The sequence below is a fragment of the Motacilla alba genome, chromosome 10 (genome assembly GCF_015832195.1).
Source record: "Motacilla alba alba isolate MOTALB_02 chromosome 10, Motacilla_alba_V1.0_pri, whole genome shotgun sequence".
Taxonomy (NCBI): Eukaryota; Metazoa; Chordata; class Aves; order Passeriformes; family Motacillidae; genus Motacilla; species Motacilla alba.
Genome location: NC_052025.1, coordinates 2,468,486 through 2,494,249, shown reverse-complemented (window position 1 = coordinate 2,494,249; position 25,764 = coordinate 2,468,486). Strand labels below are relative to the sequence as shown.

At 55.5% G+C, this 25,764-nt stretch overlaps 5 protein-coding genes and 1 non-coding gene across 10 annotated transcripts in view; 4 read left to right on the top strand and 2 right to left on the bottom strand.

Annotated features, from left to right (window-relative positions):
- CPEB1 (cytoplasmic polyadenylation element binding protein 1) overlaps nucleotides 1-1,960 on the top strand; it is a 41,458-nt gene extending 39,498 nt beyond the window's left edge. For all 5 annotated transcript variants that reach the window (XM_038147002.1, XM_038147004.1, XM_038147005.1 and 2 more), the window contains one exon: nucleotides 477-1,960. In XM_038147002.1, the coding sequence (XP_038002930.1) occupies nucleotides 477-587 (111 nt within the window). In that variant the 3' untranslated portion in view covers nucleotides 588-1,960. The remainder of the gene's footprint in view (nucleotides 1-476) is intronic.
- A 632-nt stretch (nucleotides 1,961-2,592) lies between these two features.
- Nucleotides 2,593-5,269, top strand: RPS17 (ribosomal protein S17). The gene is made up of 5 exons (XM_038147008.1): nucleotides 2,593-2,750; nucleotides 2,963-3,114; nucleotides 3,581-3,686; nucleotides 4,711-4,776; nucleotides 5,143-5,269. The coding sequence occupies exons 1-5, from the start codon at nucleotides 2,748-2,750 to the stop codon at nucleotides 5,221-5,223; spliced, it is 408 nt and encodes a 135-aa protein (XP_038002936.1). The 5' UTR covers nucleotides 2,593-2,747; the 3' UTR covers nucleotides 5,224-5,269.
- On the top strand, nucleotides 3,279-3,406 carry LOC119705357. Its single transcript, XR_005258196.1, has one exon. It is a non-coding gene; the product is annotated as a small nucleolar RNA SNORA71 (small nucleolar RNA).
- A 143-nt stretch (nucleotides 5,270-5,412) lies between the features above and the next one.
- TERB2 (telomere repeat binding bouquet formation protein 2) lies at nucleotides 5,413-13,646 on the bottom strand. The gene is made up of 7 exons (XM_038147010.1): nucleotides 11,625-13,646; nucleotides 11,128-11,209; nucleotides 9,548-9,693; nucleotides 8,610-8,668; nucleotides 6,342-6,430; nucleotides 6,156-6,244; nucleotides 5,413-6,086 (listed from the first exon to the last, which is right to left on the bottom strand). Exons 1-7 carry the CDS (start codon nucleotides 11,686-11,688, stop codon nucleotides 5,944-5,946), a joined length of 672 nt encoding a protein of 223 aa, XP_038002938.1. The 5' UTR covers nucleotides 11,689-13,646; the 3' UTR covers nucleotides 5,413-5,943.
- A 311-nt stretch (nucleotides 13,647-13,957) lies between these two features.
- LOC119705057 (beta-2-microglobulin-like) lies at nucleotides 13,958-16,521 on the bottom strand. The gene is made up of 4 exons (XM_038147009.1): nucleotides 16,365-16,521; nucleotides 15,927-16,205; nucleotides 15,412-15,454; nucleotides 13,958-14,217 (listed from the first exon to the last, which is right to left on the bottom strand). Exons 1-3 carry the CDS (start codon nucleotides 16,432-16,434, stop codon nucleotides 15,441-15,443), a joined length of 363 nt encoding a protein of 120 aa, XP_038002937.1. The 5' UTR covers nucleotides 16,435-16,521; the 3' UTR covers nucleotides 13,958-14,217; nucleotides 15,412-15,440.
- A 2,309-nt stretch (nucleotides 16,522-18,830) lies between these two features.
- On the top strand, nucleotides 18,831-24,749 carry PATL2 (PAT1 homolog 2). Its single transcript, XM_038147001.1, is given in 21 exon segments — nucleotides 18,831-19,122; nucleotides 19,125-19,189; nucleotides 19,192-19,254; nucleotides 19,709-19,811; nucleotides 19,947-20,227; nucleotides 20,346-20,414; nucleotides 20,523-20,588; nucleotides 20,954-21,121; nucleotides 21,238-21,324; nucleotides 21,524-21,678; nucleotides 21,797-21,874; nucleotides 21,950-22,088; nucleotides 22,203-22,317; nucleotides 22,398-22,498; nucleotides 22,792-22,836; nucleotides 22,993-23,135; nucleotides 23,379-23,538; nucleotides 23,809-23,949; nucleotides 24,027-24,124; nucleotides 24,202-24,354; nucleotides 24,553-24,749. Coding segments are annotated over 21 exon segments (2,562 nt in total). The 3' UTR covers nucleotides 24,593-24,749.
- The last annotated feature ends 1,015 nt before the right edge of the window (nucleotides 24,750-25,764 follow it).

Genomic DNA, 25,764 nt, shown 5'->3' with positions numbered 1-25,764 from the left:
CCCAGGCAGGCAATGTCCACCTGGCTTTTAGCCAGGGGTGCTGCAGTTCGCCGGTGCTGTGCCAGCACTGGGACGTTGTGTGGGAATGACTTCCCTGAGGGGAGGGGAAGCTGCTGTTCAGTGAGCCACGGTGAGCTGGGGTTGGGGTGCATGCCCCTGGGACTGGCTGAGGCACAGGGAGCTGTGGCTGCGGGCAAAGGAGCTTGGATGGGCCGTGAGCAGGGGGCAGCAATGCCATGGGAGTGATGGGAGCCCTGGCGGAGCCCGCCTACTGCCCCAGTGCCCAGTCCCTGATTTTCAAACCTATTCAAAAGATGGAAGCTGGGCACAACAGGCCCTCCACAGCATCCCTTGCATTCCCCTGTCCAGCCCACGGATCCGCTGTGCTGGTGGGAGCTGCGAAACCAGGCAGGGGTGAAGGGGAGGAGTGGCTCTGCTGGTGTGACCCCAGTGTTGCCCCTGTGCTCTGCCCACAGATCTGCTTCAAGTACTTCTGCCGCTCGTGCTGGCACTGGCAGCACTCCATGGAGGTCCTGCGCCACCACCGCCCGCTGATGCGCAACCAGAAGAACCGGGACTCCAGCTAAGGGGCCGCCGGGCACGGGGCTGGCGCGGGCAGAGTCCTGGGAGAACCTGCCACGAGGAGAGCGCAGCAGTGCCTGCCGGAGCCAGGCCCGGCTGGGAACGTTCTTCCTGAGGACTGATGGGGAAAAAACAAAAATCTTACATTCATGTTTGCACTTGCTGGTCTTTTTGTTTCTGCACTAATGCACAGTGAGTTTTGTTGGGGTTTGTTTGGGGGTGTTTTGAGGGGGGAGTGCCCCTCAAGCCATTCTGCAGTTCCCAGACTTTGGTTCCTGGTTTGCTGACGAGAAGCAAAAATTGAAAATGAATAAACCCAACCAACCAAGGGCCATGTGTCGCGGAGGCGTCACCGCAGGCGCCTCTGCCCTGGTTTTTTTATTTTTTAAAGGCGCTTTTTTACATTCCTTGCAATACTGGTGGAGAGAGCGCAGGTCTCATTGGTCATTGTTTTGCCGTTGCCATACAGTGCCTTTCCATTCATTTACCCCCACCTGGATGGTGTGACCTGGGTGTTCAGCTGGCGTTTTTTACTGTAACAACAAGGAGACTTTGCTCTTCATTTAAACCAAATCATATTTCATATTTTACGCTCGAGGGTTTTTACGAGTTCCTTTTTACACTCTTAAAAACAGTTTTTAAGTCGTTTGAAATGAGAGATTTTTTTCTTTTCCTGGCAGCTTTTAACATTATTGCAATTTGTGTCTGGGGGCTGATGGCAGGACGTTGTAAATCCAGGGGTTTGCAACGGGACAGGCCGGGCTTTTTTTTTTGTTTTTGGATTTGAAACTGGACGGGATGAGGATCTCTGAGCTGCTGTATATAGTTTTAAATAGTTTGTTGCACTTTTTTAAGTTGCACTTATGGGGGGTTGATAGAGGTTTTTAATCACACAAAGTCACAGGACTTACCTTTTCTTTTGTAACAAGCTATAAAAGGGCTGCGTTTTGGTGGACGATGAAGGTTCCTGGGAGCCCTTTCTCTTAGAGGGGACAAGTAATTTTCCTTTCCTTCCCGAGATGTTTGGAGTATCAGTGCAGTCGACTGAAATGCTGCTGCTGGGATTTGAGACCTTAATTATGCTGATCATTATTATTTTGTTACTTTCCCCTCTATTGGAAGCTGTGTGCCAAAGAACCAGTGTCATAATTTCTCCCTCTTTACTATGATTATTTTTTTTTCTTTCCTGCTGAGCTGATGTTGCATTGTTGCATATCCCAGCTGCTCTTTGTGGGGTTTTGTGAAGCTGTGTGTGAAGTCTCTACCTCATTGTAGTATATGCAGGCAAGACTGCACTCTCCTACAGACGTGTGGAGTAAGCTGTGGTGTAGTTTTTGGCACATAATAAACACGTTGCAGCAAAAAAAAAAATTCTTGTGCCTTGTGTTCTTCCTGGGAGATCTGTACAGCTTGGAGGCTGTGGTGTCAGTCCCTGGAGGTGTGGGGGAAGGTATGGATGTGGTTTGGGGGAGGGATGGATGGAGCTGTGACTTGTGGATGCTGTTGGTGGGTGACTCAGCTGGGAGGGAGCTCTATCTGCTGGGCACTGCACTTTTAGATCCCACTTTCCCGAGGTCTCTGCAGGCCCCTAGGCTCCAGCTGGAGCTCCCCTAATTGCAACAAGCAGTTAATGAGGCTGATGGGGGGGCCTGTGCTGCCCCGTGTTCTCCCGCTGTGGCGGGGGCGGTGCCGCTCCTGCAGGGCTGTGCGGGGAGAGTGAGCAGGGCTCCTCTCTGGGGCTGGGGAGGGCTGGGTTGGGCTGAGGCAGCCGCAGAGGCCGCTTTGTGTGCCCCGTGTCCCTGGAGCAGGGCAGGCTTTGGGCTCCTTCCGCGGCCCACGGCCGTAACTCTGCAGCAGCCCTGCTGTGACCACCCCTCCTCCTCTGGGGCTGGGTGCTGCGAGTTTGCGGGCGCTCCGTGTCCTCTCTCGGGGCCAGCTGTGGGAGGGGCGGGTGCCGCTGGCACCGCAGCCCTCTCCAATTCCCTTCCCGGGCCGCTCCATCCCGTTCCGGGGCGCGGGGCGCTGCGGAGCGCCTCAGGCCGCGGCCCCGCCCGCCATTCCCGCCTCGGGCCGCGGCCCTCCCAGCCGCCAGGGGGCGCGGTGGGCGCCGCTGGCTTCCGGCGCCTCCCGCCAGCCTCCGCTCTCTTTCCGCGGCCGCCGCCGACATGGTGGGTCCGGGTCCCGCCATCCGCCGCCATCCTCGGGCAGGCCCGCGCCCCCGCGGCGGGGAGCGGCGGGGGCGACCCGAGGGGACCAGGGCGAGGGGCCGTGGGGGGCGGCGGGGGCCGGGATGGCTGGGGAAGGGGGAGACTGGGGCGGGGGGCGCCGGGCCTGGGCTCGGCGGAGCCTGACCGGCGGCCCTCCCGCCCACCCCGCGTAGGGACGCGTTCGGACGAAGACGGTGAAGAAAGCGGCGCGGGTGATCATTGAGAAGTACTACACGCGCCTAGGGAATGACTTCCACACCAACAAGCGCGTGTGCGAGGAGATCGCCATCATCCCCAGCAAGAAGCTGCGCAATAAGATTGCGGGGTGAGGCACTGCGGGCCCCGGGTGGGCTTTGGGCGCCGGAGGGTCGCAGGGGGTCGGGCACCGCGGGGCCCCGCATGGCCTTCGGGCAGCTGGGGGTGTCCCGCGGGGTTTGGGCATCAGAAGGTCCTGGGGGATTCGGGCACGGCGTGGGGGTTCCTGCTAGGCCCTGCATTCGAAAGTGATTACGGTCCCGCCTGTGGCCGGGTCATTGATAGTGCAGGGAGAGGAGAGCGAGAGTTTTCCCGTGTTTGGGGGGGTCTGTGTCTCCCCCAAACCCTGTTGCTGTCGGACACTTTGTCTCTGATGTTCCCGGGAGGTGGTGGGATGATGCCCGGGGTCAGTGGTGGGACATCGCCGGGGTAGATGGTGACAGCTGTTCTCATCCTGCTGTGGTTCCGGGATTTGGGGTGTGGGGAAGGGTGACATGAAGCCTGGGACAGCCCAGGACACCCCCGTGTCCCCGCAGGTATGTCACCCACCTGATGAAGCGAATCCAGAGGGGCCCTGTCCGCGGCATCTCCATCAAACTGCAGGAGGAGGAGAGGGAAAGGAGGGACAACTACGTCCCAGAGGTGAGCTCCGTCTTGCCTTGCTGTATCTCCATATATGTTCCCAAGTTTCTTTAAAACAAACCCTCATCCAGGAGAAGCTGAGGAGGGTTTGGATCAAGGGTGCCAAGGTGGATCCCTCCAAAGCTGCCACCTGGGACAGGAAGGGCAGCTGGCTTCCTGTGGTTTGGTTTTCCTCATTTAAAATTCGGGAAAAAAACAAGTTGATGAGAAACAGGAGGATATTCAGAGTGGCTGAAAGACTGCCCTGCAGCTGGAATCCCCAGAGGGAGGTTTTGGTAAAAAACCTTAACCCTCTGTTTGGACAAGATCTCACCTGTCGCCTGGGTGAGGTGGTCCAGGGGGACTTCCCTTGTTCCAGGAATGTGATCCCATTGCTCCTAAAATCCTGTAACCTCCAGGCACAACACATCTTGCCCTTTTCCCGGATCTTCCCAGTCAGCTCCTGGCAGAGCTGCTGGTTTCTGTGCTGGTACCAGAGAGGGGTTACAGGGAAGGAACATCCATGCTGCAGCTTTGGTGCGGTGTCAGCACACAAAACCTGTGCTGTTTGTGGTTTCTTAGAAAAATCCTGGTGTTACGTAGCTCTTGGGGAAGGGAACCCATGGAGGTAGAGTTTTGGGGTCTGGGGGAAGTTTCACTGGGATTAAAGAGCAGGAGAGCACAGGTGTCCTGGAGATGGGACTGCCTTTGTTGGCACCATGGTGGCCTTGTGTCACAAGGTCTGTCTGTGGCTGTGACTGTCACTGAGGACTGCCAGGACTGGTGCAGTTGAGGGTCCAACACCAGATCCTCAGCAGGTTGGGCCTCAGTTCCCAAAGATGTGCCATGAAACAGGCTTTTCCCTCTACTGCCAGTGGTCTCTTGCAGTGTTCAGTCAGGAGAGCTGTGTTCCATCAGGATGCTCCTGGCTCTGCTGCTGCAACAGTTCCTCACAGCAGTGGGATGAGACCGGAGTGGCTGTGGGGACATTTGGGTCGTTGTGGGGCTTTGTCAATCACACCTTTTCTCTCCTCTCTGTCCCCAGGTCTCTGCCCTTGACCAGGAGATCATTGAAGTGGACCCGGACACCAAGGAAATGCTGAAGCTCCTGGTTAGTGGTCACTGCTGCTGGCATATCCCTGGCACAGCTCCTGCTGCCCTGGGTGGCTGGATGCTGTCGAGGGTGTCCCTCTGCCCTGGGTCCTGTGGGAGGATTAGTTCCTGTGTGGCTTTTGAAAGGGCAGAGGCGTGGGGGCTTTGCCACCAGCAGAGTGGGGCTGTTCCTTGCCCTCCATTCTGATGATTCCCTCTCCAAGGAGTCAGTCTCTGGAGCAGGGTGGTCTCCCCTTCTTAGGAGACCCATGTCTGCCCTTTGTGCTGCCACAGCACCTTCCCACACCTTCCCAGAGGAACTTGCCTCCACTGTCAGTGGGCAGGATGCTGTGACTGATCCCATTGTTGCTGTGCTGTTTTCCAGGATTTTGGCAGCCTGTCCAACCTGCAGGTGACACAGCCTACAGTGGGAATGAACTTCAAGACGCCCCGAGGAGCGCTCTGAGCGTGTCCCTGTGTGTCGCTTTTCCAATAAACGTGAGGAAACCATCTCAGCCTGCCTGGTCTTTGGACACCCAAGGGATGAGGGAGGGTGGGTTCTCGGGGTGCCACATTGGAACACGTAGAGGACTCAACACCTTCACGTGTACCATCATTTTTTGGGATTCTTTCCTGGCAGTTTGGGGTGTGAGGTGCAAAGCTGTTATTTGAGACGCTCTCCTGTCTTTGGGGCAGTGGGAGAGCAACCATGGTGGCTCCTTGGAGCTTGTGGGAGCCTGTCCTAGGTTTTCCTGTGCTTCCTCCAAGTGGGCAGCCCAGGGATCAGGCTGTTACCACAGTAAAAGTTGCTTTTTGCAGCCCTATTGGTCACTTCCGAGTGCTTAAATGATGGGGAAAAGTCTTAAAATTCCTTGATTAAATGAAAGTGAGGAGACCTTGGATTCTCCCTCCAAGAAAAACTTGCTTAAATTAGTTAAAACACAGCTTAAGCCACCACACACCCCCCCCACCCAGCCTCACAATAAAAAGAAAATATTTGTGTTTTGGGGGAAAATGTCTGTATTTATGTTTGTTGTGAAATTTAGGTACTTAAAGAAGCAAATACTGCAATAACTGTAGCCAGTACTTAAATAACACAATGAATGTTCTGAGCTGCAGTTGGATAATTTATAAATCATCTGGCAGCTCTCAAATGGAAGTTTTTGCTGCTCCAGCCACCTGTTCCTCACCATTTCCTCTTCATTTTGGTCTTCTCACAGTAAATGCTACATTTGCTTTGAACCCAGTATGCTGCGTAGCCCGAAGTGCCGGGGATAAAGTCGTGGAGTTCCCCCTCGTATTTCTTCATGTCCCGTGCAGAGGCATAGCCTGTGGAAGGAGAATGGGCTCACTGAGTCCCTGCTCCATCTGCAGCCCTTTCCAGGTGGATTAATTTACCTGTCACCATGTTATTTACTGGGTATTCCTGGAGGGCACGGTATGGAAATTCTCCCTGGGCAGGTGCTTCAGAGTCTGTTTCTTCACTGCTGTATCAGGAGGGGAAAACTGTGTTAGTTCCAGCATGTTAGGATTGCTTGGAATTGTAGGTGGATCCAAATCCCACCACCTAAGGTAGGAAGATACCTCTCAGCCAGGTCTAGCACTTCCTCCTGTGATTCCTCCTCACAGCCATTTCTAGCTGCTGCTGGTTCCTCTGTTGGATTTTCATTGCGCTGTGAATATCAGCACAAGAATGAGTTACAGTTGTGCCCTGGGTCACCTGCAGGGCACCTGGGACACACTCCCAGTGCACGAATTTTTAGGGCTTATGATTTCAAGCGTAATTCAGAGTTAAATTTTAAATTTAAGGGCATTCCTGCTTCAAAAGTGCTGGGAAGTTGCTTTGAGAGGAGAGCGGGCAGTGACATGGGGAAGGAAAACGCCACACCAAAGGGCTGAGCTCAGCCTGTGGCGATTGGAATCGCTGGAACAGCACACTGCTGGGAGACCAGATAGGTGTGGGCAAGGGAGACATTGCTTCCAGTGCTGTCCCCCTCAGGATGTCATGCAGGGAGGGACACACAGCACAGCAAGCACAAGGAATCGGAATCAGGTTGGAAAAGACCATCAGGTCCAACCAGTGACCGATCACCACCTTCCCAACCAGACCAGAGCACTGAGTGCCACATCCAGTCATTCCGGGCAGCCCATTCCAGTGCCTAAATCACCCCTTCTGGGAATAAGTTCTTTCTGATGTGCAACATAAACCTCTCCTGGTGCAGCTTAAGGCAGTGTTCTCTCATCCTGTCCCTGGGAGCAGTGCCTGGCCCCCACCCAGCTGCCCCCTCTTGTCAGGGAGCTGTGCACAGTCAGAAGGTCCCCCCCGAGCCTCCTTTTCTGCAGGCTGAGCTCCCCCCCTCAGCTGCTCCTGGGCTCAGGACCTTTCCCTGGCTCAGTTCCTTCTCTGGACCTTCTCCAGCACCAAAATGTCCTTGAGTTGTATTGAGGGGTCCAGAACTGGACACAGCACTCAAGTTGGAGCCTCAGCAGTGCCCAGTACAGGGGAAAAAATCACTTCCTGGTCCTGCTGGCCACACAGGCCAGGTGCCACTGGCATTCTTGGCCACCTGGGCTCATGTTCAGCTGCTGTTGATCAGCACTCCCAGGACCTTTCCTGCTGGGCTGCTTTCCAGCCACTCATCTCAGTCCGTACCTCTGCAGGGGTTATTGTGGCCAAAGTGCAGAACCCAGACCTTGGCCTTGTTGACCCTCCTACAAATGACCCTGGTCCATTGATCCAGCCTGTCCAGGTCCCTCAGCAGAGCCTTCCCAGCCTCCAGTAGAACCACACTCCCACTCAGCTTGGTGTCACCTGTCCATCTGCCAATGGTGGACTCATTCAGATCTTCAGTAAAGATACTGAGTAGGCCTGGGCCCAACACTGATCCCTGGGGGACACCGCTGGTGACCAGGCACCAATTGTCCCAGCTGTGGGCTGCAGTTTTCCAGGAGATGCTGTGGGAAATGGTGTCAAAGGCTTTGCTGGCATCCAGGTAGGCACATCCACAGCCTTTCCTTCATCCAGTGAGTCCCCTCGTCATGAAAGGAAATCAGGTTTGTCAGGTAGGACCTGCCCCTCCTAAATCCAGCTGGCTGGGTCTAATCCCTTGGTTTTCCTGGATGTGTGCCATGTGATGGCACTCAGGGTGATCTGCTCCATAACCTTCCCTGCCACCGGTCACACTGAAAGGTCTGTTAATTCCCTAGGTCCTCCTTCCAACCCTTCTTGTGGATGGGTGTCACATTGTCCCTTGTCACCCGGGACCTCCCCAGTGAGCCAAGACTAATGGTAAACGATGGACAGCAGCTTGGCAAGCTCTTCCTCCAGCTCCCTCATCACCCTGGGATGGGTCCCATCCAGGCCCATGGACTTGTGGGCATCTAAGTGGCACAGCAGGGCAGTGACTGCCTCCTCCTGGATTTCTGGGGGTCCGTTCTGCTCCCCATGCCTGGGTACCAGCTCGGGGCTGTTTGTCCTGATCCAACCAGTCTCAGTGTTGAAGACTGAGGCAAAGAAGGTGTTAAGTACCTCAGCCTTTTCCTAGTCTTCGTTGATGGACACTCCAATAAAGAATGGAGGTTTTCCTTGGCCCTCCTTTTGTTAATAAAGTATTTATTAAAATATTATCCTTTACAGAGATGGCCAGATTAAGTTCTAACTGAACTTTCACCTCTCCAATTTTCTTCTTTCTGCATGACCTAAGGACATCCTTAAACGCTTCCTGAGTTGCCTGCCCCTTTTCCCAAAAATTACATATGCTCTTTTTTCCCCTGAATTCCCGTGAAAGCTCCCTGCTCAGCACAAGCTCGTCCTCCAGCGCATACACGTGTAGTACAATTTTTTTATCTTACCTGTTCTTCAAGGGTATCTGCCTTCTCCCAAATAAACCGGCCAATTTTCCTTCTGATTTCTGACAAGAACAACAAAAGTAGTGACTGTGAGAGCACCAGTAACCAGGAGGGTGGCAGTTGCTGCCAGTGTCATGCCCTCAGGTGCCGCTGGGGACAAGCCCAAATGCAAGGTCCTGCCCCTGGGCCAGGGCAATGCCAAGCACAAACTCAGGCTGGGCAAGGATGGATTGAAAGCAGCCCTGAGGAGAACTTGGGGGTGTTGGTGGATGAGAAGCTCGTGGATATGAGCCAGCCATGTGTCCTGGGCTCGTCCCACAGTGTGGGCAGCAGGTGAGGGAGGATTCTGCCCCTCTGGCCCTCTCAGGAGCAGCAGTGTCCCTCCAGCTCTGGGGTCACCAAGAGCAGCAGGATATGGAGCTCCTGGAGAGAGCCCAGAGGAGGCCATGGAAATGCTCCAAGGGCTGGAGCCCCTCTACTCTGGAGCCAGGCTGGGAGAGCTGGGAGTGCTCATCTGGAGAGGAGAAGGCTCCAGGGAGAGCTCAGGGCCCCTTCCAGGGCCTGAAGGGGCTCCAGGAGAGCTGGAGAGGGACTGGGGACAAGGGATGGAGGGACAGGACATGGGGGAAAGGTTTCAAACTGACAGAGGGCAGGGTTAGATGGGATGCTGGGAAGAAATTCTTCCCTGTGAGGGTGGTGAGGCCCTGGCACAGGTTTCCCAGAGCAGCTGTGGCTGCCCCATCCCTGGGAATGTTCAAGGCCAAGCCATTCGGTGATAATAGATGGATCATACTCTGTCCTCTGGGAGGAAGAGCCACTCCCAAGCAGGAGGAAAAGTCCCTCCCTGCAGACAAGTAACTGTCAGTTCTAGTTTGCACCAAGGCGGTACTCAGGGGGGGTTTCCATGGGAAAATATATCCAGATGATTTTTTTTGCCTGACCTTCATGCAGGCAGGCAGGGGGCAGGACGAAGAGGCCCAGAACCAGCGAGGGCCTCTCTGCAGCTCGGGTGCTCGCACACACTGAGAGGTAACAGGAGTGAAAGACTGTGGCTCTGCCCTCCAAGTAACGGAGACTCTCGTGAATGCTGGAAGAGAGAAAGAGAGCTGGTTTCCAAAGGAGATCCTGGAAGCAAACCAAAACCAAAATTGGTTTAGAGGGGTGTTGTCATGAAGCCTGCTCTGATTTTTTTGCCAAAAGCACCTAATTTTCTGTGATTTTTCTACCTGTGAGACCCTACCAGTCACGTCCCATTACAGTCCCAGCTCCCAACACCTCCCAGGAGCAGCCTGGAGGAGGGACAAGGGGAAACGTGTTTTTAGGGATTACACGGTCCCACTCTGCTCCTGAGGTGAAACTATTTTGGGGAGGGCAAAGACAGGATTTTTCTACAGTTATCCTTCACACTGGTTCCTGCTCACACAGCTGAGCAAGGAAGTGGAGGTGGAGAGTGCTCCAACCCTCACTGTCCTCTTTAGAGAGGAACTAAATCTTGTTTGCTGGGTTTAAGGATCTGTATAATGATTGCCTTTTTTCACAAGGAACTATCTTACAATACACATATAATTTTATAATTAGTAATAGTATATATATGTTTAAATATAGTATATATCATATATAGTATATATACTATATACATACTATAGTATACTCTATATAATATTATATATATAAATAAAAATATATGAATATAAATAAATAAATATATATATATAAAAATATATATATAAAAAATATATATATAAATATATATATATATAAAATTATCCAGAATTCCCCTGGGGGAGCAGGCTGGTCTGGCAGCATGTTGTTGCAGAACAAAAGCTGTTATTCTGTGTTTACTGGAATTCCCCTCACTTAGCTGGAGCAGGAGGCTGATAGATTCCAAAATTCGAAGCCAGTTTTAAGCACTGGTCTGTTAAAAAGAAACTACTTAGTCCAGCCTAGCAAAGCCTGAAAGAAACATCGCAGCTTCCTTTCCCATACATATGTTTATATGACTAAATAATGAATAAATACAAATACTCACTTGATATTGAGGAAGTGAGGAAGATCCTTAAGACTTTCCTTGTATATGTACAAATGTTCCATAGCTCTCTATTTTTTTTTTATTAAGCATTTCAGTCCTTTTCTGTTCATTTTTAACCCAGTGCTTCCTTTCAGCATTAATTCACACTGACTTTTTAGCACCAGGTTCCTTCTTTGGGAATTGTATCACCTCTGTTTCAGATGCTGATTTTCCAGCTGATAATTCACAGCCAGCAAGAAACCAGCACAATTAATTTAATTTCACAATTAATTTAATTTATATCACAGTTAAGCCCCTCTCAACACATGGATGTTTTTTCTCTATTCCATCTATCTAAAGCTTAGTGTGGACATGAGTTTTCCCTGAGTCCACTGGGCAATAAGATCCTGGCAGATCCACGCCATGACTCTAAAAACACACCCTTGATTTGTACGGGATGTCAGTATCCACGAAATACTTTTCACTAAATACATTAAAGCCTCCTTTGCCCACCTGCGGGTGTCGGGGTGGGCAGCATCGCTGCTGAAGAGGTAGTCAGCATCCAGCCAGTGGGCGATCGTCCCGCCACCGTCTGCTGCAGGGGACAGGGAGCGAGGTCAGGGTGGGCATCCAGGGGGGTCCCACCTCGGGGGACCGGGGTGGGCACAGCTGCTTGTGGGGCCGCAGAGAGGGGCCCTGAAGTGGAAGCTGTGACAGCTCCCCATGGCTGTGGGACTCCCATTGCTCCCCTGAGGGTTGTTCAGGGCTTTTCCTCAGTGTGGGGGCACCGTGGATGGGCCAAATTCGTGCTCTACCCTGTTGTGTGGGTCTCAGTGCCACGAAGGGGTGACAGGGCTGTGTCCCCACTGCTAAGGAACGATGGGCTGTGCTCCTCTCCCAGTTCCCCCTGAGCGGTGACAGGGCCGTGCTCCCGCCAATTCCCCCGCGGGTTCCTGCCAGCTCGGTGCCCCGGGGCTCCCCTGGCCTTCGCCGGGATCTGGCCCCCTCACCCCAGAGCCCCCGCGGGCCCGGGCTGACGCTCTGCGAGAACCAAGCACGGTGTCCGCGGAACATCGCGGCGGGAGCCGCCCTGAGGAGCTGGGGGGAGGCGGGAGCCGCCCCGAGGGGAAACGAGGGCGGGAACGGCCGTGAGGGGAACGGCCCTGAGGGGCTGGAAGGAGGCGGGAGCCGCCCTGAGGGGAGAAGAGGGCGGGAATGGCCGTGAGGGGAACGGCCCTGAGGGGCTGGAAGGAGGCGGGAGCCGCCCTGAGGGGAGAAGAGGGCGGGAATGGCCGTGAGGGGAACGGCCCTGAGGGGCTGGAAGGAGGCGGGAGCCGCCCTGAGGGGAAACGAGGGCGGGAACGGCCGTGAGGGGAACGGCCCTGAGGGGCTGGAAGGAGGCGGGAGCCGCCCTGAGGGGAGAAGAGGGCGGGAACGGCCGTGAGGGGAAGCGGTGCTGGGAAAACCCGGCGAGAGGGAGAACGGCTGAGGTTGTGTCACGGAGCTGGATATTGGGGAAAGGTTCTTCCCCTCCCAGCGTGGGCGGGCACTGGAACAGCTCCCCAGGGCAGCCCCAAGCCTGCCAGAGCTCAAAGGGCACCTGGACAACACTCTGAGGCACAGGATGGGGTTTTGGGGTGTCCCGTGCAGAGTTAGGAGTTGGACTCGATCCTTGTTCTCCTAGCAGCTTTTCTCATTAAAACCCTTGCATTTTGTTGATTCCGGAAACTGCTTGCAGACAAATTGCTTTTGTTTCATAAAGCACAAACGAGGCTTGTTTTATGCTTGAAGCTTCCCAAGATATCCCTCAGGATAACCCATACCCTGGGAACTGTTGCCAGCAGCAGCAGCAGCAGCAGCAGCAGAGCAAAATCCCGAGTACCTCAGAACCCCAAGGATACTGGATAAAACAGAGAAGGTATTTCTGGACATGGTCCTGAAATCCACAGTTAAAGGAAATCAGCCTTTGGTGTGGTCATGTGTTCTCCCACAGACAGGGGATTTTTGAGTAAACCATCAAAATGTTTCCTAAGTAGGAACAGAAAAATCCCACCGATGCAATCAGAGCAGACCTCCCCAGTGTGGGAAGATGATGATGTGTCCTTTGGAGACTGGATCACTTCACATTGCCTCCACTGAAACTTCAGTTTCTGCAGTTGTCTCCACTCCTGTCCTAATTAGGATGAAGCTCTCTTGGTGGTTGGAATAATTGCACCCAGCAATTATTCTGGTGCTCATGAGGATAAGAAAGGTGGAGCTGAGGTGGTGGAAAGCACTTTGGTGGCCCTTCATGATCCAGGGGAGGAGGCCAGGACATGTTCCCCAGCTCCTTGGGCTCACACAGCACCCAGTGCTGCTCCACTGGGGTCTCTGGGAGAGAATCTGAAATGAAATGTTTTCCCCTCTCCCAGGCCACCTTCTCTCACACAGGGAGCACTGCTGGGGCTGCCTGGTTACCAGAGTGCATCTGGTGCTGCAGGCTGAGCTGTGTCCTGCTTTGAACACCCCTCTGATGAACCCAAAGGGATCCCCTCCATGGGGCCCTGCCCCTCAGCCACCTACCATGTGGGTGTGCGACCTGCAACAGCCTGGATTTGCCTAATCCCTAACAAAAAAAAGTTATAATAAAAACAGCTATGGAGCAAGACAATACCCATCAAAAAATCTCAAGTGTATGTTCTGTGACACCATCACAGCAAATCTTAACATACCCAAGAAGAGACATGAGGTGCCCTGAGTCACCAGGAACCCTTGATCCCATACAAGTGATCCTGCTTAAATCCATTTGGATACAATATTCCTCAAGCAATCACTCTGATTTCTTCATAAAATAAAAATGACCTGATGGCAGCAGCATTGGATTGGGGTAGTGTGAATCCCCTACAGTGTCAGAGGACTGGCCTCAACTGCACTTCTCCATGGGCTCAAGCACAGAGAAAACCAGAACTGAAATTCACCAACACACCCATCTACTTCCCCCAGGCTCAGCTTTACACCACACACTCCAAGATGCACCTGCCATAGTTCTCCCCATTAGAGTGAGCACCATTCCCTGCCATCACTCCCTGTGTCCCACCCTGTGTCCTGTGTCCCCAAGGTTCTTCATCCCTTTTTAAACCTTGTGCCTTCCCTTCAGAGCCACACAGGAGCCTCCAGCCAGGCAGATAGCACATCAGAAAAAAGAAAAAAATCTTCAATTCTCTTTTATTGATGGAAAAGTGTTCTTGCATCTTCTGGGATAAAAAAAGCACAACTGCCCATCATGCCACCAAAGCTACATATCCACCCACAGCCCAGTGGCCATCAGAGCCTGTGAAATCAGCTTGTCGAATGACTCTGAAGAAACATTTTAAGGACTAGCAGTTTATTAAGGTATAAAAATGCCACAAAATTTGGAGCAGTGAAAAGATGCCATTGTTTTTTAAGCCATAATGGGGGCATTTTTAACTACGTGCTCAAACCTGCAGAGCTCCCTTGACGTTGTGGCTGAGTGATATTTTTAGCAAGGATTATTAGTAAATTTCTGAAAGGAAGTTGATCAGTCTTGTGGCTATGACGAAGAATGGACAGAAGCTCAAGACTTGCAAGATGAATGTCTCAAATCTGCATGGAGAGAACAGATTGACATCAGTCACTCTAGTGACACCTTCAACTGCAATCATTTTAGGACTAAACACCAGTTTCCTCAGAGCAGTCTGACTGCAGCGTCCCTGCAGAACCACCTTTCAGCGAGATTCAGGTAAAAATCCTGCAGAAACTGCTTTTCTGTCCCCTCCTTGGTGGAGTTCAGGGTTTAACAAGTCAAGAGGATCCTTGTTCTCCCCCCCGCAGGGAGGAGTTTGTCCTGCTCTCAACTCTTTCCATGCCAGCTCAGTAAATCCTTGTCCCCAGACCACAGCAAAGTCACCCATGTCCCACCTCCAGCCAGACGTGGCATCCCTCACCAATGTCCCACCAACCGAAGCCATGGTGCTGTGTGAGCACAGCACATTCCAGACCCTGCCTTGGGGCCAGGCTCACTCCCCCACTGCCCAAAGGTGAGTGACAAACCAGAGGAGTGCCTGTATGCAACTTCTTATAGCTCTGCAGGAACTGGGGCATTTCATAGAAGGGTCCTGTCAAGGCTTGTCCCAGGAACAGTTAATCATCATCCAGCCTCTAACAGGGCACGTAATTTAGCTGCTTCAACCAGGGCTACATCAGCTCAGCCACATATTCAGTTTCTTTTCCCTATCAAGTGTTAAACCAGAATTCCCCCATTGCTACATCCAGATCAGTTACACGCAGACAGTTTGAAGAACCTGGAGCCCTCAGACTGAGACATGGGTGAATAAACCTGAAAGTGTTTCTGGTTTGTGCCTCATGAATCCCACAGGGCACTGCCCTGCCACAGGGTTAACCAGCCTGCCATCCTGAGGCACAGGGATCTCGGGTACAGTGACTTCCTGCTCCTCCCCTGACAGGAAACAGCACTTCGGGGCCTGAGGGAGCTTCAGGGGACCTGCGACAACTCTCTGCGGTATCTAGCTGACACAGCAACGACATGCAGGGAAGATTATCTCCAAAGTTCTCCTTTTGTTAGAGCAAAGAACTCTTGTAGGCACGGGATGGCCAAAACCAGACCAAAATAGTGGGCAGAAAGGGTGTGGGAAGAGGTTTTTTTGTGTCCCAAATACGATTTACTTTTTGGGTGTAGTTGTTTCTGTTCCTCAGCTTTTCAAACCCCCCCCCCCCCCCCCCCCGAAACGGGTCCGTGTTTCCCTTACAAGCATGGCACACAGCATGGCAATAACTCACCATGGGTTATTGATTATCCCAGATTCAGCTCAGAAGTCTGGTTCTGCAGGGAAGAAGCACAGAGCTTTAGACTTGGGGGCTAATGGCACCCCCTGTCCCCACAAGGTTCCCCCCAGAAACAGCCCCAGTGTGGCACCCAGAGCTGCCTTCAGCTGTAGCTGAGGCTAGGTCAACACCATCAGCCCCGACTGCTGCATCCTTCTTTATACTCACACAATATAAAGCAAAAATTCACTGCACGACCCACTGCCTTCTAGTTAAATTCACCAAGGCAGAGATCGGGTGACACGGCATCACCTAATCCCTGTGGATTAACACCAGCGCATGTCCTCCCTGAATCCTTCACAGGTACGTGTAACAGCCTTTTCAGCTAAAACCAAGTTAGCTTCCTATCTCTAGCACAAGACCTTCAAGCCCCACTCGGTTACAACACCCTGCTTCCCAGGAAAAGGAATAGAGACAGCATGGATATAAAGCAAGGAGCTCCAGCATGCAGGAAGGAAGGCACAACTTACCCCAGCGGTAATCGCGCGCCTCCGGCATGGTGGAATGCTTCACCCTGCAAGAGAAGGTGTCACCCCTTGTGGGGGTGAAGGGCACATAGACCAGGCGCTGGAACTGCCACTTGTCGTTGAAGGACAAGTCCCCGTACTTGACGCCGGGAATGGGCTCCCCGTTCTTCAGGAGGTGGATGTCGATCTTGGGTGGGTGAAAGCCAGTGACAAAGCAGTGGAGGGTGTTCTCCTTTCCCTCCTCGGCGCGTGAACGGGCGTAGACTTCCACCTTCGGCGCCTCTGGAGAGAGGGGCGAGCGCGCGTGAGAAGCGGGGCTGCCGCGGGCATCGCCCCGACGCCAACACTCGCCCACCCACCCGGGCACAGTGACCCGGACCCGCCGGGCCCCCGCAGCCCCCCAGCCCCGTCAGGACCCTTGGCGCCATCCCAGGCACTCACCACCGGCGGCTCCCAGGCCGAGCAGCGCCAGCAGCGCAAGCACGCCGAGCGCCAGGGCCCCCCGCGCCATCGCCGCTCGCCGCTGCCCCGCCGTTTCCCGGAATGGCCCGCCCCTGCCCGCGCTCCGCCTTTTATAGCCCGCGGGACCCGCGGCCAATCGCGGCGCGGAGCGGCCGCTCCGTCATCAGTTTCCAGGTGGAACGGGAGCTCCGGGGTTGTGCGGGCCAGCGCGGAAGCGCTTTCGCTTTCAGTTCCGCGCTGGGCGCGGGGGAAGCCCGGGCGGAGACCCCGGGGCGTCGGGCGACAGCGGCTGGACGCGAGCCCGGGTGGGCAATGGCACCTGCTCTGGACCAGCCCCGGTGTGGCCAGAGGCCCAGGGCAGCGCCCGTCCCCTGTGCTGGGCACTGCCGAGGCCACACCCCAAAGCCTGGGGTCAGTTCTGCGCCTTTCACTCCAAGAAGGACATAGAGGGGCTGGAGCTTGTCCAGGGAAGGGAACAGAGCTGTGGAAAGGGCTGGAGCACCAGGAGCAGCTGAGGGAGCTGCGGGGGCTCAGCCTGGAGAAAGGAGGCTCGGGGGGAGCCTTCTTTCTCTACAACTCCCTGACAGAAGAGGGCAGCCAGGTGGGGTTGTGCTCCGCTCCCAGGGAGTAAAGGAGAGGACAAGAGGAAACAGCTTCAAGTAGCACCTGGAAAGGTTTAGATTGGATCTTTGAGAGAAGTTATTCTCTGAAAGGGCTGTCCAGCCTTGCCCCAGGCTGCCAGTGCAGTGGCTGAGTCCTCATCCCTAGAGGGATTTAAAAGCCCTGTGGATGTGGCACTTGGGGACATGGGTTAGTGGTGGCCTTGGCAGAGCTGGAGGAATGGTTTGACTTGATGGTCACAGAGAGCTTTTTCAACCTAAATGGGAGTAAAAGTCACCTCCTGCAGAAGATTTTGCATCCAGGGCCGATATTACACCAGCCTTACATTACAGCCTGTGGTGGAGCACCACAACCACCTTCCTTTTTTTAACCTCTTTCAAAACCTGTGTGGTATGTCTCATTCCAGCAGCTGCAGGATGGGAAATTGACTGTTGTTTGAGCACAGCAGAGACTCCCTGACATAAAACATGAGAATCCTAACACCAAAGAACCAGGTTTTCTGGTGCCTCCTCCAGAAGAACTGTGAGCACCAGAGCCCAGCGAGGCTAGGAATGCCACTGAGTATCCCAGTAGTGCTGCTTGGAAGGAAAATAAAGGGAAAAGAAAGTCAAGTCACGGCTAGTGGGGAGAAAACAGCAGGATGGTGTAAGTACCAAAACACTGTCCCTTTAGGACTTCTTAATTACGTACGTCATTAAAACACAAATTAAAATTAATAAATCATGAATGGTGGACACCCCAAAGGCAGCAGGTAAATCAGGAGAGGCCCAGCAAAGGAAAATCTTGAAAACATTTGTTATCAGTTCCCACTGGCCCAGCTCCTGCTGGCTTTGCCAGCTACTCAGTGAGCAGTGCCAGCCACGCAGCTGAAAACACTCAATGTTTTTCTCAGTGTGGGATAAACAGGTGCAGCTGTGGCCAGAGCCTTATCAGGGATCTCAGGGCTCCGGCAGAAATAATCCCTGAGTGCTCCGTCGGTGGCAGAGTTGTTAGGATAACCACATCAGGAGTCATCAGCCCAGTCCAGCTGTCCCAGGGGTGAATCTTGTTCTGCCCACGTGAACACTCCCCTCGTCTCAGGGCGAGGATGGCAGGACAGGGATCCTTTCCATGGGCCTTTGGGATGTGAATCCCTGGCAATGACTCTACAGTAACCTACACCACCTGTCAGAATTTCCCAGTAAAGAGAAGAACAGTTCTTCCACATTGTGTTTATTAAAAGCTACAATGATTTGGTTAGAGTAGCCAAACTTTTGGGACATTTCTGCTTTTATTAGCAAAATATTGGGAGAATTATTTGGGAGTGGGTGACATGACCAAGGCGCTCCTGGTATTCAGGGGGATAAGAGCAACCCGCTATGCTTTGTGAGATGCAGAAATTTATAGTGTTAGTGTTGACACCTATGCCCAGTATTACGTACCAGAATATTCAATCCCGACAGACCACATCCCACCAGTTTTCCATAACTCCTCAGAAGGAGTTCAGCCCTGAGAACAGCACGGCAGTCAAGCAGCGGCGGGAGCAGCGGAGAAAACCGGGCTGGGCTGTTCTGCGCCCCGAGAGCCGCAGGTGCGGTCCCTGCAGCCCTCCATGCCCGCTGCTCCCCGGCTCCAGGCGCGGTCCCTGCAGCCCTCCATGCCCGCTGCTCCCCGGCTCCAGGCGCGGTCCCTCCATCCCTCCATGCCCGCTGCTCCCCGGCTCCAGGCGCGGTCCCTCCATCCCTCCATCCCCGCTGCTCCCCGGCTCCAGGCGCGGTCCCTGCAGCCCTCCATGCCCGCTGCTCCCCGGCTCCAGGCGCGGTCCCTGCAGCCCTCCATCCCTCCATGCCCGCTGCTCCCCGGCTCCAGGCGCGGTCCCTGCAGCCCTCCATGCCCGCTGCTCCCCGGCTCCAGGCGCGGTCCCTGCAGCCCTCCATGCCCGCTGCTCCCCGGCTCCAGGCGCGGTCCCTGCAGCCCTCCATGCCCGCTGCTCCCCGGCTCCAGGCGCGGTCCCTCCATCCCTCCATGCCCGCTGCTCCCCGGCTCCAGGCGCTCCAGGTGCGGGGCACGGCCAGGCCAGTGCGCAGGCGCGGGGCGCCGCTGGGAGCCGCCATGCTGTACGGCAGGCGCATGCCGGGCGGCGCGGGCGGCCCATAAAAGGGGCGGCGGGGGCAGTGTGGTCCCACAGAGGGACCCGTGACGGACGGACGGAGGGTGGGTGAGCGGGAGGAGGTGGCAACGCGGGATGGCGGAGGGCGGCGACCGCGTTGTGAGTGCCTGCCCTGCTCCGCTACCCCCTGCCCGCTGCCGCCTCCCGGCGTCCCGCTCCCTCTGCGGTGCTCGTTCTCCGGGGCTGGCGCTCCCCGCCGCGGTCGGTCTCGGAGCAGACTCTGCCCTGGAGGTGCTGGTGGGATGCTGTTCCCTGCCTTGTGCTCGCGTACCGCCCGTGCCCTCGTAGAGGGTGTTCACTCCGAAGCCTAAAGGTGTCTCAGCCCAGCCGCGCTGGTGCAGTTCCGTGCCGGTAGCCTCTGCGGGCTGAGCTGCGCGTCCTGTCCTCGCTGGCAGTGCCGCTGGCTCCTGCTTTTCCCTTTTCCAGCTGTGAGCCCTGTGGGTTGTCTGGCACCACCAGCAGAGTGAAGGGGAGGTTGGGTGCCCCTCCCCACTTTGGGAGTATGTTAGGGTTACCTCTCCCATAGCGAGGAATCTGCTGCTTCCAAATCCAGATTATCGAGGATTTTCTGCTGGTGGAAGATGCGCTTCTGCTGGAAGAGATGGCTGAGGAGGATGAGGAGCTCGACCTGTACAACGAGATGACTTTTGGGTTAGGTAAGACCTCAGGGGAGTCCTGGTGTTGGAGACCTGCCAGCACTCGGGGGGAGCAGGCACCCTGGTGGACACTGCCTAGGTGTTCACCCACCCTGCTGTGCGCTGCTTCTCCCCTCTAATACCGAGACTCCACAGAGGAGGATGTCCCAAAACTCCTGGTGATACCGGAGATAAGCCCTGAGGTGGCCCAAGCCCTGGTAGAAGCAACTGGAAGAGCAGCTGAGCAGCTGGAGGAGCTGGCCGAGGAGGAAGGTGGGATAGAGCCAGAGATGGAGCAGGTTAACTCTCAGTTGGAAGAGGAGGTAGAGGAGCTGGGGACTGAGGAACAGGAGGAAGATCAGGAGTGCTTTGAGGAGCCCAGTGAACTGGGAGACCCAGCAGTGATGAGAGCTGTGCGGAGCAAACCCACGCTGGAGGTGATGTGTGAGCAGACGGGGTCCTGCTGCTCCCCTCTCCATCCCCACACCTCTGGGTCCTGCCCCACAGAGGGCACTGGGGCAGGGAGGCAGACCTTTAACTCCCCTTTCCTTGCAGAGCCAGGACTCCGCGGTGCTGGACAGTGGGATTGGGAGTTGCTGGGAAGAGTTTGGCAAGGAGGACATGGTAAAAATGTCGCCACCCATCTGGTGATGAGGCAGGGTGGCTCCTGTGGTGTCCCCTGCTCTCTCCTCCAGTTCATTTGCCTCATGCCAACATCTCCCTGTTTTCCAGCTGGCCATGGATCCCACGGCATGGGGCTCCTGCCCTGGCAGTGTCCCGCGCCACCTCATGCTGGAGGTGGGTACCTCCAGCCAGGCCTTCAGGGATTGGCTAAGGGCTCCCCACTACTCTGGAACAAGGGTGTCACAGGGAATTTGGGACGCCTGGGCCATCTCCAAATGGCTCTGGAGGTGCACAGATGTGTCTTGGTGCCAAGGCTGTGTGTGCCCACCCAAAGCAGAGCCTGGGTTTGAAAGCAAAGTTGTTGAGTTTGGGGGAACTGGAACCTCCACTCTGGGTGTTCCCATGGGTCTCCAGCTGCTCCACCTTACCAGGGTGGGAGCCCAGGTGGTCTTGGTTGAGTAGTGACCAAAGGTTTTAGTGAGCTGACTACTGCTGAGGGAGCTAAACTGCTCCCACCTGCTGCTGCCTCCTCCCCACAGGATAAAGCCATCCTCCAGGTCCTGGAGAGAACTCCACCATCTACCAACATGGCTCTTGACTTCCTTGGCTCTCCTGTGCAGAGGGGCTATGGGGGCTCTTCCCGGCTCAAGTGCCCTGACTTAAGACTGATGTCCCCCAAGCCTTTCCCCCAGTGCTTTCTCCAGCAGGTAACAGGTTTGGGGGTGCTCTTTCATCCCTTCTTTTTCTGCTTCCCCTCCTTGGAGGTGCAGCCTCGAGGACAGGCTTGTCTGAGTGGCACCTCCTGTCTCCTGCTCTGCACTAGGCACCCCTGATATCCCCTCGCTCCCCGTGCTCTCCTCAACCCTTCTCGCCGGCTTGCAGACCCCCTGCACTCTTCACTCCCAACCAGGTAACGTGGTGGGCTTTGAGCCACTGCCATGGCCCCACTGAGGTGGCCCTGGAGTGGCAGGGGACAGGGAGAGTGGCAGTGTCTGCAGGTAGCACTTTGCCAGAGGGATGGGAGCCAGAAGCCAGCACATAGCTGGCTGACCCCTCTGGGATGCTCAGAGGGGAAGGCTCAGACCCTTGCTCTCCTCTCTCCCTCTCAGGCAGCAGGGTATGTGCCTCCAACCCCTTTCCAGCCTGGGTCCCCCCCCGTGGGCAGCCCACCGCGGCCCCTGGGCGTGCACTTCAGGCCCATGTCCTCTGCTTTGGACCCTGCTCTCTTCTTCAGCCCCTCAGCCACGGGCCAGCTGAACTTCAGGTAGCAGGAGTGGGATGTTGGGGTGGGACTGGAGGGGCCTTACAAAGCAGCTGGGGGTCACCTCACTCTGGAGGTGTCCCAAAAACCCCCCTTGACCCCTGTCTGGTGTCCCCTGCAGCACACCCAGCCACATGACCCAGCTGCACCCGCAGCACCAGCGCATCCTGATGCAGCGGCAGGGCAGGCAGGTGCAGAGGTATGGGGGTCTTTTGGGTGCAGGGCAGGGGGGCTCTGGATGGGCACAGTGGGCTGAGTTCTTCTCCTGTGCCAGTGTCTCCTCCAAGAAGCTGTGGTCTCGGAAAGTGGACCCTTATGCTGGGCTGATGACTTCCAAGGAGAAGGACTGGGTTGTCAAGGTGGAGATGATGCAGCTGCAGAGTGAGAATATAGATGATGACTACTACTACCAGGTGAGCTCCTGCTGGCAGCACCTGCAGCTTGTTCCTCTCAGGGCAGGGCTTTGGGAGCTGGAGAAACCCTTCAGGACTGGTGGAAGGAACTCCTGGCTTTTCCTGTTGTTCCAGACCTACTACCACTGGCTGGAGCGCAAACAGGCAGAGGAGGAGCTGCTGGGCAGGCGCAACAAGCCCCCCAAGCTAGTCACTCCATTCATCCAAAAAGTGGAGACCTATGACTCTGGTGAGGGGCCGGGGCAGGTGTTGGGGGGCTGGGGCAGGAGTTCTGGGATGCGGTGTCACCGTGTTCCTGCTCTTCCGCAGTGGTGCGCATCGCGGGCTCACTGGGCCAGGTCACAGTGTCCACCTGCTACAGCCCCCGCCGGGCCATTGATGCTGTGCACCACGCCCTCGTGGAGGAGGAGGTAGGTGAGGGGAAGCTGGGCTGGTTGGGGCCCTGAATTGCCAGAAGTGCTGCTTAAGGAGCTGCCCTGAGCAATAGGATGGGGCACACAGTTGGAGGAGGTCCCAGCTCATCAGTGGCAGCTTGTGCTTGGCCAAGGGGTGGGATTGGGCTCTGGTCATGATTTCCCCATGGGACTGCTTTGTATCCTGAAGTCACCTCTGATACCCAGGGAGCAGCTGGCCCAGTGCTGGGCTGGTGGCAGTGTCTGGGGATGGCTGTAACCTTTGTGCCTTCCTTTCTACCCTCCCAAAGGCTGCAGGGACCCACCGGCTGCGGGCACTGCACAGGATCGAGAAGGTGAGCGAGTGGTGATTTAGGGAAGGGCAGCATGGTCCAGGTTTTCTCTTTTCATCCAGGGATTTCTCTAAGGGGATGTCTATCTAGGCAGGGTCCTGGATAGCCAGTTGGTAGAAGATGTCCAAGCTTCCTCTTTACCCTGTGTCATTTCTCCAGCTCTTTCTGCAGCTGTTGGAAGTAGAGGAGGTGCAACAGAAAATGTCCCTGGGGGAGCAACAGCCCCAGAAGCAGGAGCAGAAGAGCCAAAAAGTGGAGAGTATCTACCAAGCCTTGAAAATCAGGGCTTGCAGCAGTGAAGAGTGAGTCTGTGCTTGGGAAAGGGGAGCAGGCAGCACATCCTGGTCCTCGTGGATCTGAGATGGTCACTGATGAGCAGGTCTGGGTCACAGGAGGACTGGCTCCTTCCTGCCATGTGTCACAGCAGCCTGTGCTGACCCTGCCTGTGAACCTTGTCCTCCAGTGGAGCTGATGCTGGTCCTTTTGGATGGACAGAGATGCTCCAGGTCCCTTGGTATTTATGCCAATGGAGCCTTTGTTCCCAGGGAGGCAGAAGATGAATTCCTGCAACTGCTGTGTGTGCGGAAGGGCAAGAAGCTCGTGGCCCGGCTGCTGCCCCACCTGATTGGAGAGCAAAGGGAGAAGATTCTGCTGGCAATCACATACCACCTGCCCTTCCTCATGAAGAAGGACATTCTGGATGAGGCAAGCACCTCCACCCAGGGCAGGGATGACCTGGGCTGTCTCCTTCCTCCTCTGTTCCTGCTGGGGGTGGCGGCAATGAGGGGGGCATGCCTCGTGGGGTTAGCATGAGACAGGAGCCCCTTCCCATCCATGGGGAGGAGAAAGGTCTCCAGGAGTCAGCCACCAGCAGTCCTGGTGGCAGTGACCCTCCCCTCCAAGCGCTGGGATGGGAGTGTGGCTGTGACAGGTCAAAGGATCTCAGATTCCTGCTCTCCCCTCTGCCCTGTCCAGTCTCTCCCCCTCCTCTACAGCCCATTGAATGAGGTGGTGGGTGAGATGACCTTCAGCAAACTCATCGAGGTCCTGCAGGAGCTCACCCGGCCTCTACCCGAGTCTTCGGAGCTCCCCCTCACCATGGCCTTGAAGAACCAGGTACGTGGCCCTGAGCCTGATTGTGTCCCTGGGGTGGCACTGCTGCTGGCTGTGACACTCCTGATGCTTTCCTGCAGTTTGGCATCTCCTTGCTCTATTCCCTGCTGAGCCACGGAGAGAGGCTGCTGTCCTCACATGCGCCACTGAAGCCGTGCAGAGGGGACTTCGAGGCGTGGTGAGGAATGGTGTAAGCTGGGGGCAGGGTTTGTCGCTGCTCTGTGGGGTGCTCACCCCCTGTGCCGGTGCCCCCAGGACGGACACGGTGTACCTGATATCCCAGGAGCTGTCACACATGCCTGCAGCCTCGCTGGCAGAGCCTCTCTTCTTGCCCAGCAACCTTGTCCTGCTCTTCTGCCGCTACCTGGACAAGCAGACTGTCTACCACCTGGCAACCAAGATGGCTGAGTGAGTACTGCCTGGAACGGCTCTCCTGGGGATCCCCCAGGGGGACAGCAGCAGACAGCACTGGGGGCTCGCTGCTTCCATCCCCCCTTGGAATTATCTCCAGATGTCTGCTGGGCTGAGCCGATCCTGGTGCCTTTGCTCCCGCTTCTTTGGGACAGATCAGCACCCTGATACTCCAACCTCCTCCTTTCCCTGCAGGTGCTCCCCGCTGCCCACGGAGGCTGACGTGCTCTGCTGAGCCCTGGGAGCTGGGGCTGGGGTCTGCAGCCGGAGGGGCAGGGCCGATGCCGTGGCTCTGGAAGTGAGCACTTACCCTGGTGCGGGGCACTCTGGGTGACACGGGCAGGGGCGGGGCTGGCACCAAGGGGCTGATGCCACCCTGTCCCAGTGCCTGGGAGCACGGGGGTGGGTGGGTGGGTGTAACTTATTTTGGCCTCCCCCCTGGCAGTGGTGGGTGCTGGGTCATGGCAGGGGCCGAGGCAGGGCACAGGGGCGCTGGGAGCACCTGGGGAGGGGGGATTTTGTCAATGGCACATTCTGTACAGTGCTTGAAATAAAATAAAAAGGTGATTAATGAGCTCCTCTGGCTCCTGGGGCAGCTTCTGTTGGATGAACAGTGGTCCTGTGGGCACTGCTGGGCAGGGAGGCCCCTGGCCTCGAGCGAGGAGAAGGGAGAGATGCTCAGAGGATCAAGGAGGAGAAAGAAGTGCTTGGAGAGGGGATCAGAGCACACGGGGAGGGGGATGGGCTGGGAAAGAAGGGATGGGGTGGGAAGAGAAGTCAGAGCTTGTCCTGATAGGGAAGTAGAGATTGGTGCACATGTGGGAAGGATATGGTGGGGAGGTCTTAAACATATGTGGGTGGGTAATAAAGCACCTCTTGTCTCTGAGCTCCCAAAGGCTGTTTAGTCTGAAGTCTTCCAGTCATGGACACAATGAAGTACCTTGAGGCATTTTCCTAAGCAATTCTGACTACTCCAAGCTGGTCCTCATTTTTGTGTCTGAGGCTGAGTGTGTGCAATGTCTGCTCCCATTGTGGGAATCTTGGTAGCTCCTGCCTGGTTTTATGGTGGGATTTCTCCTAATCCTTTGGGAGAGCTTGGACTGGGCCACCTCCACCCACCAGAGGTCTAAAGCTGACACCCAAAGCCTGGTGTGTACTCAAAAGAGGTTTGTAGCAGAAGTTCTCTCATCCTCAGACTGCCCAAGCTCCAACCCCGAGTGGATAAAACTATTCCTTTAAAAGGGCATCCTTCAGGGACCAAAGGGAGAATTTACAGAGAACAAGGCTGTGAGGGCTTGGGTGGGATTTATTTCTGCTGCTCATCAAGGTAGTTCAGTTTCTTCTCTTTCAGAGAATGCAAAGTCCACTGGCAGGAGCTTCCAATCGTTCTGGCAGCTGTATCTCCTC

Excerpts from the sequence above, each read along its gene's own strand:
- RPS17 (XM_038147008.1), top strand. Across the intron at positions 3,115-3,580 it reads CTGCGCAATAAGATTGCGGG|GTATGTCACCCACCTGATGA; the intron begins GTGAGGCACTGC and ends GTGTCCCCGCAG. Across the intron at positions 4,777-5,142 it reads AGGAAATGCTGAAGCTCCTG|GATTTTGGCAGCCTGTCCAA; the intron begins GTTAGTGGTCAC and ends GCTGTTTTCCAG.
- TERB2 (XM_038147010.1), bottom strand. The coding sequence starts at position 11,688 with ATGTTCCGCGGACACCGTGCTTGGTTCTCGCAGAGCGTCAGCCCGGGC. Across the intron at positions 8,669-9,547 it reads CCCTGCCTGCCTGCATGAAG|AAATCAGAAGGAAAATTGGC; the intron begins GTCAGGCAAAAA and ends TGTTCTTGTCAG. Across the intron at positions 6,431-8,609 it reads CAGATACCCTTGAAGAACAG|CGCAATGAAAATCCAACAGA; the intron begins GTAAGATAAAAA and ends TGATATTCACAG.
- LOC119705057 (XM_038147009.1), bottom strand. The coding sequence starts at position 16,434 with ATGGCGCGGGGGGCCCTGGCGCTCGGCGTGCTTGCGCTGCTGGCGCTG. Across the intron at positions 16,206-16,364 it reads CGGCCTGGGAGCCGCCGGTG|AGGCGCCGAAGGTGGAAGTC; the intron begins GTGAGTGCCTGG and ends CCCTCTCTCCAG.